The sequence below is a fragment of the Hirundo rustica genome, chromosome Z (genome assembly GCF_015227805.2).
Source record: "Hirundo rustica isolate bHirRus1 chromosome Z, bHirRus1.pri.v3, whole genome shotgun sequence".
Classification (NCBI taxonomy): Eukaryota; Metazoa; Chordata; class Aves; order Passeriformes; family Hirundinidae; genus Hirundo; species Hirundo rustica.
Window position 1 is genome coordinate 64,600,896 of NC_053488.1, and position 15,924 is coordinate 64,616,819.

General features: G+C 40.7%; 1 protein-coding gene and 1 long non-coding RNA gene across 7 annotated transcripts in view; both read left to right on the forward strand.

The window, feature by feature from the left end:
* PALM2AKAP2 (PALM2 and AKAP2 fusion) overlaps positions 1 to 15,924 on the forward strand; it is a 275,120-nt gene that overhangs the window by 60,257 nt on the left and 198,939 nt on the right. For 4 of the 6 annotated variants that reach the window (XM_040091332.1, XM_040091333.1, XM_040091334.2 and 1 more), the window contains exon 3: positions 9,641 to 9,771. In XM_040091332.1, the coding sequence (XP_039947266.1) occupies positions 9,641 to 9,771 (131 nt within the window). Of the gene's footprint in view, positions 1 to 9,638; positions 9,772 to 15,924 lie in introns of those variants that run through there. The other 2 variants (XM_058424238.1, XM_058424239.1) reach the window with 2 other exon arrangements.
* Positions 2,111 to 3,816, forward strand: LOC120766005 (uncharacterized). The gene is made up of 2 exons (XR_005704547.2): positions 2,111 to 2,301; positions 2,905 to 3,816. It is a non-coding gene; the product is annotated as an uncharacterized LOC120766005 (long non-coding RNA).

The window sequence follows — 15,924 nt, forward strand, 5'->3', positions numbered from 1 at the left end:
GCAGTCAAGGTTGCCCTTGATCTTCACATTCCCCACCAGCCCCTCCTTGTTGGTGAGCACAAGATCCAGGATAGTTCCTCCTCTCCTTGGCTCCTCTGTCACTTGAAGAAGGAAGTTATCATCAATGCATTCCAGGAACCTCCTGGATTGCTTTTGCCCTGCTGTTGTCCCCCCAAAAGGTAATGGAGTAATTTAAGTCTCCAATGAAGAACAAGGCTTCTGAACATAAACTCTATTTTAACTGTCTGTAGAGAGCCTCATCAGCAGTTTGGGACATGGAGAACTAATTCAGAGAGAAATTTGCATTTTGAGAGCAAGGGGACCCCTCTTTGTCCCAATCTGTATATTACCACCTTTGGGCTGATGCCCACCTTATCCTGAGAAGTTTGTCTCCCACCAGGATTTAAACTGAGAATCAAGAGGCTCTCTTCTGGATCATAAAACAAAGTAACTATCCCAAGTTAAAATCTTTTAGCAATAAGAAAATAGAATTAAAAAATAGAATCATTTATCCAGGCCAGCTACACAAATTGTATACCACAGAGAGATGAGAGCTTAGTCCTTTAACTCATGTTCCTTTACCTGCTTGCATGCCACTGAAACACAGCTGTAATTATTCTGGTATGATCCCTCTATGAGTTGTGCCTTTATTCTTTAAAAATATTATGTATGAGTTGGGCTTTGAATTGGGGCAGAATTATCTTGGGATGATCGTGTAAATAAATATACCATACAGGCAGGGCCTCCTTGAAACACAGCTAAGTTACCAGTCAGGTTTCAAGCAGTAACAAGGTCCTTTGACCACCTCATGGCCACTACAGCAGATTTTGTTCTAGCCAACCTGTGTTGATGTAGCTCAAGAAAGCTCACAACTCTCTGCAACCCCAGCCCCTCCTGATGGCCTGAAACATGTTCAAAAATGAATTTATATCGCTTGAATCCAGCTCTTTAAAATAATGAATGTAAGGACTTTTAAAACTAGAAAAGTAAGGAATCTCTGAAATATAACTTTTCTTTTTGCCTCTTTTGACTGATGCGTGTATGTGGGAAGGAGGGATAAACTGAAGCCAAGGAGAGAATATAGAGAGAAAATTATTATTTTGGGAGGTAATAATGAAAAACCCCTGTGGCTCTGTAGTAATGATAACTTGCAAACTTACTTGTTTTGGGGCGAGAGGTTTGACAATTTTTGAAATATCATATTGTTAACTATTCCAAAAATATTTATCTTTTTATTATTTTTTACTTCTCTCATAGCTACACATTACTTTCTTTGTAAACATGGAGTGAGCACCTGCGGGGAAAACCAAAGCATACTTAAATTTCTGGCACCAGTAGGTAAAATTGTGGCCACTCTTTTCATGTGTCTGTCTTTAAGAGGGGGGGTCTTATTCAGTCTTCAGTCCAGCAGAAGGCCAGAAACTTCAGGTAGCTTGCAAAAGTTTTTTATTCCAATTCAAAAATTCCCTGGGAATCAGAGACGCTCTCATGAACTTAAAAAGTAATTTATGTGCCAACAGCAGCAGGTTTATCATATGCGTATCTTCATCCCAATACATTTGGATTCTCGACCAGGGCAGAATCCTATGACCACTCCCAGGAGACTTGCTCCCAGCTTGGGCCATGTAGGACCTCATTGTAGCATCTCCTTTTACAACCTATGTCCCTGATGGTGTCTGCCTGCTAGGGCAGCCCGATCTCCTCATCCTTCCCCTCACCTCTGCAGCAGCCACTGACACTTATCTATAGTTTATTTTCATTATGGTGCTTAACCTTACCACAAGTGAAATATTAAACTATTGAACAGAGCCATCACTATCATCCTTCAGTGAAGAAGTCTGAAATTTTAAATAGACTCCCTAAAGAGAGACACAGAAAAATAAACCCTAACTCTCCAATATGAAACCCAACTCTTTAGAAGTGGTATCTTCCTGTTACTTCAAGCAGAACTTTCTGGTAGAGTGGCTATTTGTGGGAGAACAGACCGTGATAGTGCTGAAGGCACTCTTGCTCCCAATGTGTTGCACCTGTGTTAATTACTGAAGAGTGGGAGCAGCCTTGCCCTCACAGCTGTGGGTGATAAAAGAGCGAGTCAGTTGGTGGAGTCGTCAGTCACTTGGAGTCTGCTGGCTGTGCTGTGAAGAGGAAGGGGCCAGGAGGTTGTGTGAGGGGCAGAAAGAGTCAGTCATCGTACAAGGGATAGGCGATTGTGTGAGGAACAGGAAGCAGTGAGCTGAAACTGCAGAAGAAAAAAGAGCCAGAGCTGTGTGGGGTTGTTCATATGATTGCAACTTAACAAAGGTATGGAAGGCTTTTTAAATAACATGGGACTGTAATGTAGAGAAGGTATTTTAGGTAACGAGGTACTGATACTTGAGGCCCCCTGTAGTTTTTAAAGAAGCACTCTTGAGTGCTGTGGCCATATTGCCAACAGATATTTAGAAAAAGTATGTAGAAAAGAAGCTGTGCTTCACTGTCATCTTATTGCTCATGGTGTTTCATCTCAGTGTCATCAAGTCTTTAATGAATGTTAGAAACACTTGTATCAGGCCATACCTGTGATCCCTGTCACTAGTGATCCTTAGCAGATGAAGGATCTGAATGAGAGAGATATAAACTTTGTGTCTGTTTTTGTAGAGTCTTGATGATGTCTTTTGCTGTGGTGGGTTTTTTGAAGCTAAAAGAGTTTGGATTTTAGTTTGTCTTCTTCATCTTTAACTGGAAACAGCTATCTACTTGATTTACTAAGTTAAATAAATGGGACCTGAACAATTTAAAAGCAATGTACTCAGAATGTTTACATTGGTGATTTTGCTAATTAATGGGAAGCTTTTTCTGAAGACATAAACAAATGGTTTCTTTTTTCCCCAAAACTCATTCCTAATTGGACCTCTGTCTGTACAGCTGCAATTTCTGTTCCTGTGAGGTTTTCAAACAGACAAAGTGTGAGACCCTCATGAAGAAGCCATCTATAGCTATCATCATCCCCATTCCTCAGGTCACCTGCCACAGACATGCCTTCTCCTTGCATCTGCAGCTCCAGTTGCACGTGGCTCACACTGAAGATGTACCTTGTCGTGGGGGCACCCAGCTGAGATACTTCACTGAGCCCTTCCCAAAGTGAGCACAGATCATGCCAGCTATCTCCGCCTTCCTTCACTTGTTTCTGTAGTCATGTGACACTGTGTTACATGTTCCTGTCTGCTCTGCTGCTGTGCTGTGTGCTTTGAGAAAAAGCAGTGGCTGTGTAAATACTCAGAAGGGCTGAAGAGCAGCCAAATGGACCTGCTACAGCAAGCAAACAAGGGGGAAAGATAATCTCTACAAAGTCTTCTGGCTGCCATTATTCTGGGTGGGGCTTATAATGGTGTCCATTGTTTATTTTTATTTCCTTATTTTCTTGCTTCTTTTATTATTTATTTTCTCATCTCCTCCCGTGTACCCTCCTTATACACACAACCTGGTGGCTCACTGCTGTTGTAGCAAAATTCTGTTTATTTCAGGAGCTGTAGGGAAAGAGGAGATACGCTTTTTGGGGACAGGCAGAGCAACAGTTCCCTTTGGTGAGCTGACTGCCTTGGAGATCCTGGCCTCAGTGGTCCACTGCAGTAAGGATTTTACAAAAAGGAAAAACTCAGGCAAATTATCCATACCTGTGTGGCTGAGAGGAAACTCAGGAAGAGGTTATGCCATTAGTCTCCAATACTTAGTCACAAAAGGTCTAAAATTACAGTGGACAAGTCTAAAAATGATGGGAAAAGTTAATGTGTTTTAATGTTCTGTGTGATGAATGCATATTAAATGACTGTTAGACAACCTTTGCAACTCTTGGACTAAATGTAATCTCATTAAAGAAAAATTTTAAGACATAACTTCCTTAAGATATTTCTAAGAAATGTTCTCTTCATTTCCTGAACAAAGAATAACAGCAACAAACCGGCAACTCTACAGGATAATGTTTAATCTTCTTTATAAAACATGCTGTTTGCTCTTGAGCTGGCTAAGCTTCACCAGCTAAGATATTTGTGGTTGAATCATGCATATGAAAGTTATGATAATGTAATTCAAGACTATAATCAAGCTGCAAGTTTTTCAGTTTGGCTTAGTTCCCTAATCTAGGCAATGCTTGCATCATATCCATCTTTCATGCAGATATGCTCCTTGGACTAAAACAAGTATTGTAGATAACTGCAAAGGCAACAAATAATTTTGCTACTATATAAAACCAGATCACACCAGCAAGCTGGAAATGGCTGTTAGTCCATTCCAGGGACAGTCTTACCATACAAGGCCACATCCATTTTGCAGTAGAGCAGAGTAGAATCTCTTGTGTTTGCTGAGGACCACACCTCTCCTTTGTTCTGCAAGCAGATTCTCTCACACTGAAAACTCACATAGGAAAACTCCGCATCAGTCTGAGCAGAGTTAGATTGTTTCATTTGACTAATGGAAAATTAAATACTACAGCATCACTCAGGAATACATTCTGGAAGGCTGCTTATTTCCAGATGGACTTACCTGTCAAACAGCTTGTGTCTATAGTTCCTCTCTGCATTTGCATGTTTATGCACAAATGGTTAAGGGCATCTAACAGTAGCACGCCTGCCCACACTACAGCCATGAGAATAATTTTTTTTTTTCCAATATTTTGAAAGGCAAGGAAGGCATGCTGGCAAAGGCACAAGTCTTTCTAGAATCTCAGTACCTCCTGTCCCAGTGACCTCTTTTGCTAACGCTGGCAACAGCGCTACGCACCAGCATGCCAGACCCAGACATGCAGGGTAGCCTGAACTAGCTGTGTTAGAGCCAGGTGGATGGCTTGGGGAGCAGTACAAGAATATGACAGCAAGAAATGCAGGGTTTGGAGAGACAGGACAAAGGAGAAATCCCACAGCATTTTTAACAGCCATCATTCTTCCACCTGTGTTCCTTAAAAACCCAGTTTTATCCACACAGGCAGACCCTTGGGAGTGTCCACAAACAGAATGTTCGGCCTCTGCTTCACTGCTCTGGGAGGCTTTCCCTCATGTAGCTGATCCACGGGGTGGCAGGTAGCTGGCAAACAGTTATTTCTATTTCTCAGTTCTCAAATCTGTGGAGACAAACCAAATCACCTGAGAGCAGTGGCATCTTAGAGGATCTCAAGCCCAGTGCTCTTTCCACTTCAGTAACAGAAAGCCTTTTTTAATGACATGGTCTAATTTCTGCTGAAGAATTTAGCCCTGAAGAAATTGTTCTCTTGCAGTAAATGAAGGAATAGTTATACAGACAGCACATAGCATAGCTGTTGCTCTGTCAGTGAAGGGGTTCCTTCTGGAAGTACAGCATATTCACTGTATTCAGAATATTCACTTGTTCCAGTATGGCAGTGAGCAGCACAAATACCTGTATTTTTACAGTAGTGCATGTGGCTACTCTCAGGGCTCTTTATAATTTAGACAATATCTAATCATGCAGCACAACTGTGATGCATAAAGGAGCTTTAAAAATGCAGAGGAGAGTTAAAGCTCATAGCAGACAATGAAGAAGCAATGCTGAGATACAAGCTTGTGGCTGTTTTAAGCAAATGCACAATATTGTTGAACAAGAGTAACTCACACAGGTACATATTTTGGGGTTCCATCCTCCTGCAAACCTTCTTTTAGCACATTTGAGAAACACCTTCTATTCTTCCTGAGATAAGATTTCGCAAGATTTTTAAAGAAACATAACACAAATTTCATAGCTGTAGAGAACAGATGGCAGTGCACTCTCTTTTGTTTCCAGTCTGCATCTGGCTCTTGTTTGCATCAGTCTGGGTTGCTTTGATGTGGGCTGCCTCACTAGAATGTCAAATATCCAGGAACTGTGCTTGAGCACCCAGCACAACTCTGCCACTGCCTCACTACCCACCTTTGGTTTCATTATTTGTACCAAGGCCTTCCCTATTTGTTTGCCCTGCCTACTGCTTCACTCCTACACCAGTTATCTGGCCACAGAGAAAATGCCTCCTGCACAGCAAGAGGTGTGACCAACATCCCCTGGTGTATGCTTGCCTGTTAGCCTTTTGCGTCTGCAGTGAGTGCATGAATACGCACAACCTCAGCAGCTTGACAAATAGATTCTCTGCAGTTTAAGAAATGCTTTTACAAATGTTTCTATTTCTCAGTTTTCTTGTCTGAATTCCTCAGTATAGTATTTAACAAATGCCTTATTTTTCATCTTAAAAAGGAGAGCCAGAAACATCAAAGCTTCCAGTTTTCCTGTTTCAGATAAAATATGCTGACATTTCACCCAAGAGGGAGGATCTTTAGTAGATCATAACATTCTTGTCTCTAAATATGTCTTTTAAGAAGCCCATTGATGCTTTTCAGTTTCAAATTCATGCTATTAATAGGTTAAAAAAAAAAAAAAAAAGTTTAGGGAGAAAGAAACTATGTGTTGCTTAAATTATTCATATAAACAAAGACCAAAACAAAGGTTGTACAAAATACCTTACTTTTAGTGTACAGCAGTTGTACTGAAAGGACTGGTGCCTCCATGAGTGAACATCAGGATGGAGACTCTGTAAGAGCACACTGAGAAAAACCTTAATTTTATCTGTCCTCCTGGAGTAGGAGAGGAGTGACTGTTAGCTTAATGTCTCCAATGCCAGTGCTGTCCGTGCAGCACTTCGTCAAAGGCTTTATTTATTTATTTTTGCTGGAGCCATATCTAAACCAGGTTTAGAGCAGAGAAGGCTGTCTTCATCTTTAGAGTTTGCTATTTAAAAACTTACGGGATTATTTTCCAACTGAGTGTCATTCAGGATTTCAGATTCAAGACCACAGCTGAGTAACATACATGCAGCAACATAGTTCCCCATGCAGCTGGTCCACACTGGAAAGAAAAGGCAGCAGTTCACTAGAGAGCAGTCACCCTTCACTAGGCTTTTTACTGGATCTAGCCCAACTGGTACCCACTTGTTGAGACTTTAAAGGCCAAAGCACAGGTTGTTAAATATTTAGCCCCTCAAGACCTGTACATCCATCTTTGTCTCACTTTGCTTCTCCTTACATGTGATGACTTGAAAGTCCTCTGCTGAGGGGACATTTATATAGCATGGTGAGTCAGAATGAGGTGATGAAAATTCTGGCTGATAATCAGCTCAGTTGAACACAAAAATTTCATTACCAGCATATGAAATGTGGCAGGAAGCACTAATAGATGGTAGTGCCAGGACAAGGAGTAACAAACTGTGGAAACTGAGGCTGAAGATAGCCACTTGCATTGTTTTGGCAACAAACAATTTGGAGGTTATGAGCAAAGCTGAGTTCAGCCAGGTAAAGTACGTCACCAGCGTTAGCAGGTCCAGCTATTGAATGTGATTGCATGGAACAAGAGCGGAGACATTTTCTGTTATGCAGAAGTCCTTATTCATATAGAAATGATTTTAAATCCACCTGGACATCCTCTCTTCACAGCACAATTAAAGCCAGTGAAAGCTTGAGTAATTTATAAAGTAGAATTTAGATGTGTATTTTGTGTTGCTTTATGTCTGCTGCCTTTCTAAAATCTAATTGCCTGACATCAAATAGGTCATGGAGTGACAAAAATAGTTTGTGCATAGATACTATGTCTATATATATACACACACTCTCAAAAACTAGCAAGAAATCCTGGTCTGTCATGTCAAAAATGTTTCTATTTTGGGTAAGGGTTGAAGCTTGCTGTTGGTGGTAAATGTTTTCCTTTATACACAGTTTGCACAAGTCAGGTTTTATTCCATCAACAAGCATGGCATTGAAAATGCAACATGTTTGGGCTGCCTCCGAAATCCAATTTCCTTTAACTGGTGATTTCCTGATTAACTCCTCTTTGCAGAAGAGGAACTGGTTCCTTGAAAGAGCATTGCCAATCACTTTGCTTCCCTTTACTGATTAATGCTAGGGAAAGTTTGGCTGGTCCCCTGGCTTTTTTTTCCACCAGCTCAATTTCAAGGGACAAAGTCCTGTTTAGTTTTGGGCTCCTGGTCTTCCCTGTCCTATCTGCTGCATTCCTCTGTCAGATTTGGGCCAGATAAGGCATACATAGGCATGTATGCTGTGTAAAGCATGGCTTTCAACCAGTCCACCTCCACTGGTGAACTAGCCTGAATTAAGCTGCAGCTACATTAAATGAGAACCAGGTGAGGTTGCAGCCACATTTTCAGTGTCGAAAGCACAACAAAACTCTCAGGAATAATTCTGCTAGTGAAGGATATTGGTGCTTTTTACAACAGTATTTCTGTGTCCTGTCAACCCTTCCACAATTTCTGGGAGACCTCCGTTCATTTGTTCTAACTTGTGTATGCCCAAGAGATGATGTGAGTGTTCATGTTTATGTATACATGCGTGTCTGTCTATCTGCCTGTAAATATATGGAAACACAGCTGTTGTATAAATTAAAAAAAAAAAAATAAAGTATTGATTTAATAGGAGACTAATTTTATACTCCATGAAAAACATTACATTTAGAGTACACTGTTCTTTTGTTTTTGATGCTTTAAAAAGTTTATGACTTTAGTCCTTTGTCTTGGTTTTGAAAGACAGTTGTCTGACAGGGAAAGTTAGAGCCTCCCTTGGAATGGAGAAAAAAACCCCCTTCCCTCCAAATTATTATAATTTTGCAATTAGGGGCTTTCAGGCAAAGATATGGGAATAGGAGTAACAGTTCTTTACTAGAAATATTTTAAAAAGGAAAATACAAATACAGAAGTACAAAAAAAGACAAACAAGGTAGCAAACAAAAATCCTGGAAAAAACCCTGACAGAATCAGGGATACGACCTGACAACCTGGTGGTCAGGGTGCTGGAAGCAATCCAAATAAGTCCTCCTGGAATAACAGATGTGGTTCTGTTGAGTAGAGATAATCTTGTAGAGAGTCCAGTGGTGGCAGGATGGGTCCAGTTTTCCTCCGGGCATGCAGTGGAAAAACTGGATACCTGGTGGTCTCCAGTCCCAGTTTTTATCTAGCTAGGAACAGCTGGTTCCTCCTCACTGTGTGGAGCATCTCACCATGGGATGATGGAATGTGTCATGTCATTGGTGGGCCCTAATGGCCCATTATCAGAAGATGTCCCCCTGGAGGATGGAGGGGTGATGAAAGAGATAAGAAACACTGCCTCACCTGGATTTAATGGCTGGGCCGTTATCAGGAGGCATCTGCCCCCTCCCCCCTGGAGTCACAAGAGATAATGAAAAAACATCTCCCAAAAATCAGCTTTCAACAGATGAAATAGAATACACTTTTTTTTTTTTGTTACATAACCTAAGACATGATTCCAGCACATGTCTAATTTTTTGCAGGAAATCTACACTTTGGTTCAAAAATTTCAGTTCTTGCAAGAGTTGCTAATTTGATATTAAACTTTTGGCTTTATTAGAAACTAAAAATAGCTTAATGTTAAGACATTGATGGTAAATAAACTGTATGCTGTAAAACTGGTGCTCTTAAATGTGAAAGACCTGAATAAACAGCTGACTGATGGTTATCAACTGCCTGAAGAAGTAAGCAGCAATTCAGTGGGGACAAGCTTATATTCAGAAGCAAAGAGAGTTTCTCAATCTTTAGATAGTTTTTGTTCAGTACCTAAGATATGGGATTTTTGTACCTAAGATATGGGATTTTTTTACATTGCAGTCAAAAGCTCTTCGGGAAAAATGGCTGCTACAGGGAATTCCTGCTGGCTCTGCAGAAGAGGAAGAGGCCAGAAGGAAGCAGTCAGAAGAGGATGAGCTGAAGGTGAAAAAGCTGGAAGAAAACATACACAGGTAGGGCTAGCTTCCTTTAGCTTTGCCTAAGAACAGTCATTCCCTTGAGAATTGGAGACTGTCCTTGCCCAGGTCCCCATCTCTGGAAGCAGCTGATGGCAGCTGCCCAGGTGAGACTGTAAAAGGCAGTCACACATACAGCCAAATATGCCCAACATTTGTCTCCTAGATGTCCATGTTGCTCAAGATAGAGTCATTGTGTTGTCTTTGTGTTTAATGGACTTTTATGAATTTCTTTCATGAGGTAACTAAAATGAGCACCAAGTTCCCCCTTCAGATGCATGTGTATGACTTGAACAGCACTCAAGATTCTCCATTCCTTTACACTTCCTACAGCCAAAATGAGTTCAAAGAGGGAGAGCATTCTTTTGCACTCACTTCACTGGTACAAATGACTTTTTGAAATGCAACAGCAGATGCCACCAGCAGATCAAATACCTACTGCTTTCAGAAGCAAGGTTTGGGTGTTAGAGTGATTTCCTTTTATCAGTGTCCCATTGTAGTCTGAGTTGACATTTGTCCTCTTTTTTGTGCTTTTCCTTGTTTTGTTACAAACAAAGGGCTCTAAAGCTCATAAGAAAAGTACTTTTAATCCTGACAAGGCAAAATCCAAAGCTGCTTCTATCGTTTAGGTTATGTAAATTCAGAGAGCTTTGAGCTGGAAAAGCTGGTAAAACTTGGCAACTCAACTTCCACAAATACATCAGCTGAGGCTACAATAGAGGAAAGGGAATAGGACCAGTAGAGGGTTGAGGTATTAACATCTGGTGAACTCAGTTTGCCTTATGGCTAGTTTCTTGTGAAATTTCTTGGAGAAGTCAATGAGAATGTTTCTTCGGGCATATAGACAAGCAGATCTACCCTAAGCCTGGGCAATCCTAAATGACTACTACGTGGAAGGTATAGATCAGCATGAATGTAAGAGTCACCTCATGCTACCTGGCTTTGTCCTGTGATTCATGTTAATTGAAACTGATCTGAGGATGTGTATTGTTCTTTTACATTTGTGGTAACATGAGGCAAGAAAACTCTTTTAGATTTCATATGATATCTGATATTTTACTTCATAGATTAATACTACATATGGAAAGAATACATGGATTATGCTTCAGAAATATGTCCTGTAATACATATTTCATCTAGTGCTGGATGCTGCAAGACACTAAGAGCCCTGACCCCGTCCAGCAAAACACATCAGAGAGTGGCTAATTTCTGCTTTATGGGTAGCACCACTGAAAGCAGTGAAACCTCTTTGTTTAATTAGTCCAAAGTGTAGGATGGAGGACTGTGCAAAACATTTGCTCCTATGGTTTTATTTTTTGCTTCCTTCAGTGCAGCTATGAAATCACATATTTGAATATTTGAAAGCAGCAGAGCTCTCTTCTTCTGTGACCACTTATCTGTCAAATGACAGGTTAGCTGCTTTTTCCTGAGTTGAGGTGATATTTGTGTGACAGCCTCACTAACACACTTAACTTCCTTGTTGCCTTTCCAAGGGAATTCCAAAGACAGTAAAAAAGTATTTTAATTTAAATGAGGAAGTATTACATCTGAACTGTAGAGATTAGACAGCAGAGGTTGAGGTCATTAGTCTGATTACAATTTACATCTGTGACAACACGGCATATCCAGAGCCTGTCAAAACAGGCTAAGAAGATAAAGGAGCTGTAGAAGGGGGAAGGAGAAGAGCGATGTCAAGAGCATTATCCTGAGTGAAGTAGAATGGACTCATGCTGAAAGCATTTTTCTTGCTGCCTGTGTACTTCATTTTCCCTCCACATTGTGAGGAGACAATCAAGGGGGAGGATTCCAGGGGGACTGTTCATCTGTTCATGTTTGCAGGCGATGAATAGCCCTTTGGAAGTCCACTATGCACTATCCAGGGGAACTCTATGAAAAAGCCCAAACTCTGTCAACAAGGATAACAGAGGACAGACTAAGCTGGTTCACAAGGAGGATGGAAAATTACTTTAAGACCAGCCCTAAGGCTGATTCCACAGGAATGCAAAAGAAGAGTGCCATAGATCTTGCATATTCATTAGTGTCACACTGCATCATATGTGCAAGCCCAGAGCAGCTGCAGGATCAATATATCTGTGAAAAATCTTGGGAAACATATACTGGAAAATATATATAAAAATACATAATATATTATTAAAAATATATCATTTGCATTTCAGATCAGTGAAGCTTATTTGTGAGGAGCAATGTCCAGCCCTACTGACAGCCAGTACCCATGACCCTGCTTTAAGAAAAGGGAATGGGAAGTCATCCCTTTCCTCTCGCAGCAGAGCATCCCATTATCATGACAGAGAACACTATTTCTTGTACACACACTGAAGCACTCAGAAAGGTTCCTTTCTCACACCTCTGCTTTTACTACATGAACAGCTGTGGTCCAGGAGAAGTATCCATTGTTATTTACAGGCCAGATGTAACCAGTAGGTCTGACAAACTCAGTGAACTGTGGCACTTAGAACAGAAAACTGAGAGTATTTGAGGCCAGACTAGCATTCCTAAGAGAGGATGTGGCCTCATGTAGGTGGACTCATGTAGCTGGTAGGCTCATGAGCATGTGTGCTGTCCAGAAAAGACCAATACAGTTTGGAGAAACAGTAAAGCTAGCACTGGGTTTGTAGATGGTCTTTAAGGCCTTTGACATCACACAAATTCTTTGGCTGAGTTTTGCTCACTCTAGTCCAGTTTTAAGTGACTTTCTTACTAAAATCATACATTTTGCAAGATGTAAACATACGTCTAATGTTTATTCTCAAGCTAGTGTAACCAGTTCTCCTTTGTGTGGGAAGTGTTTAATTTCAATTGAGGCAGTAAAAATGCGTAAGACTGCAGACTGCTTCTTATTTATGAGACTTCTGGTTTTTTATCATGATACAGGAAGTCCTGTACTTCAGTTTGTAGCTTGCAAGGATATGTGCATCTGACAACTTAGATATAGTAAGTGTAATGATTTAATGAACTTCCTTGTCTGCAAAAGCATCTTAAAGAAGAATGCCTATATTACTCAGCATTTTTGTGCTCTTCATGTCAAGCAATGGAAAAAATATTAGAATCAGAAAAAGAGGAATAATCTCGGTTTCTCTTCCGAGATTCAGGTGGTTTTAGAGTCTTTTTACCTTCTGCAAAGCTCTGAGCCGGATGCAGGAAAGAGACGGAGTCTTCAGGTTCTGATTTTTCAAGACTGCATGCTCTGTTTATTGTTCCTTATCTTACAATTTTCTCAGTGCCCAACTAAGATCTGTGCAGCTGCTCGGGCATCTGGCAACTCCTCCTCGCACTGGGCTGTCACTATCTTTTATACTAAGTGTTATGTGTTCTTTATTTATCATTATTTGCCAATACCTATCACTTATACTAAACAGGTCATCTCTACTTTGATCCAATCTCCTTAAACTACTTTGTGTCACTGTCACTGCAGAAAATGGAGTGAGGGAAGAAGAAAGAAGAAGCAGGAGACAACGCCCCAAATCCTCCATCTTGCTCCCATCCACTTCCATACTAAAAACCCAAACCCACTGTTTTTCACCCTGTGATAAGCTAAACTACTATCTTTCACACTCTTGTGGCCTGCAATCCATCCCATAGTGCAGGAAGCCTTTCCCATGGACTGGGATCAAAGCCAATGTCCCTCTGGGCTCTGGGCCAGGGTCCCAGACCCCCCTGTCCAGGTCTCTGACCCTCCAGGGCAGCCAAAGGAATGCCCTGGACTCCAACAGAATAAAGCATAATAAATAATGCACTGCAAATAATTAAAACTATTATAATGCTGTTACTTAACATCAGGAGGGCATAGAAGCGCATGATGTACATATAAATTAAAGAACAGAGAGTGCAAGATGAGGACAAGGTGCAGGCATATGAATGGAATAACTGGATTACAGGCAGAATAGTGATTTGACAGTTTGGATTCGTTTAATATGTTTAGAACCCTTGTAACCAAGAATGCAAAGTGAAAATCAAGGAGTCAAAAGAACGGACTAATTTTAATCTTGGATTTCCTGCATTCCTGCTTCAGTCTTCAGAATAAGATGCCCCATGTAAAAATCCTTTGTCTCTTGCATTTCATTTAAAGAAGTGGTTGGTCCAATGGACTTAATAAGGAGACTGAACCCCTTATTCAACATTCATTGAGTCTTTAGTGGACTGGATGTCTGTTAGTAGTGGAATAATGTTAAATGTTTGAAACCTGGCTGAAAGACTAGCGGCAGCATGGTATGAATGTCAGAATGAAGCCAAACATGGATATCTCTTGACACAAACTGCTCATAGACATAAACTTTTAAGTTACTTAGGGTTTTTTTGTTCCTATAAAGATCCTGGATCAGTGGTAAAGGAAAGCAGAAATTTCTGAGTTTCTTTCCCATTGTTACAAAGTACAAAAAGTGATCTCCTGTTTGTTGCAGCTACCATAGATTTGCAGTAAATTATGGTAAAGGGGTGAAAAATTAATGAAAAGCATTTTTCTGTCTTTAAACTTATTCTCCAAATCACAGACATGGAACATATTATTTGGAATAGCATTGATAGGGATTCCCAGTCAATTTCACAGACATATTTGTGATAATGTGCTGTAGATTAAACAAATGCTGCAATTTGTTGCATGTCTCCCATGGTTTGTTTTTTTTACTGCGTGATGGTCTGGGTGTTTTGCAGCAGTGAATGGAAAATTGACATTTGACATCTGGATATATTACAGGTAGTATTCATAGAACAGGGCAGCCCACCCAAATCCTGCTATTCCTTCACAGCATTTCAAATGCTCCCCTAATTATTTTATTTTAGATTAAATTATAATATATGGGGGTTTTGCTCTGAAGCTTTTGGGTAGCATGGAAACAAGAAATAGTCTGTATCTCCTTACTTGATGATGAACACTTGCATGAAGTACCAGGACCAGACTTGTGGTTCCCGGAGTAAATAGTACTAGTGAAATAAATGTTCTTCAAAGTGGCATATCCCTCCAGCAATCAACTGTGCATTTCTTCACCTTGGATGAGGAGGTGCCCAACAAGTCTAAGGAGTAACAAATTATTATTTTAGCCCCTTTGGACACATGGGCCAGGCAGACATCTTAAACTGGTGGATTCTGGATCCCCAAAATGTACATGCAAGACCCACTTGTGGCACTTTGGCACTGCGACAGCTCTTGTGGGTGAAGCAGTGCAAGACAAAGGCCAAGGAGTAAGCAGATCCCTAGTTCTTTTCTCAGGACTACTCAGCTGTCAGCACATCCAAGCTCCTAATGTTTGCACAAGCTTTTTGTGGTTGTGAAATGCTTTACCTTTCTGCATGCTGGTAATAAGACACTGCTATGTGATCTCTAGGAGAAAACTTTTCCATGGTGGTCCAGCATGGAGGAAAAGCTGCAGTGTTAATGATGGGAGGGTCTGTGCTTTGGCCCAGAGGGCATGAGCTCTTTCCTGGGGGCAAGAACATCCTTGATGGTTGTTGCTATCTTGCTGATGTGGGCAGGTAGTAAATGCATGCAAAAACCCCTCCCTCCCAGCAACTACCATCTCAGAATGCTGAACTGAAAGATGCCTAATGAAGGGGAGTGCAGGAGAAGCACAGCTTCCAAGAAAATCACTTAGCCTGGGAGACCAAAATAGATACTGACTGTAAGCTTACATGATGCAAAACAGATGATAAATGTAAGCTGAATATAAGCTTACCACATCTCCCAAGCAAAAGGTGCCTTGGTTGGGCACTCCGTTGTTCTACTGTGCTCGATCTCTGTCTGCTTACCAGTATAAGTCCAAATCTAAGTGGAAGCAGGTGCAAAATATTGTAGAATTTCTTCAAATTTGGCAGAAATGTAATCTTCTCCCATTGCTGCAATTGAATCTTACAGGTAAATGCTTAGATTTGACTTTTGTCAGAGAGGCTGGGCTAAGCTATGAGAAGAAAACCCTCCCCAAGCTGATTTGATATGCAGAAAATAAAATATCCTTAATACATCTTATTAATATACTATGAGTGTCTCACAGGTCTGTGATGCTAGATGGGGTCTACACTAAAATCTTTTCTCATTGAAAAGTCCAGCAAGTACAGACTCATGATTCAGCTGAGGTTGTTGCAGCTGCTGCACCTTTAGTATTTTCTCTCCTTCTGGCATCTATTGTTTCTTTTTGTTCT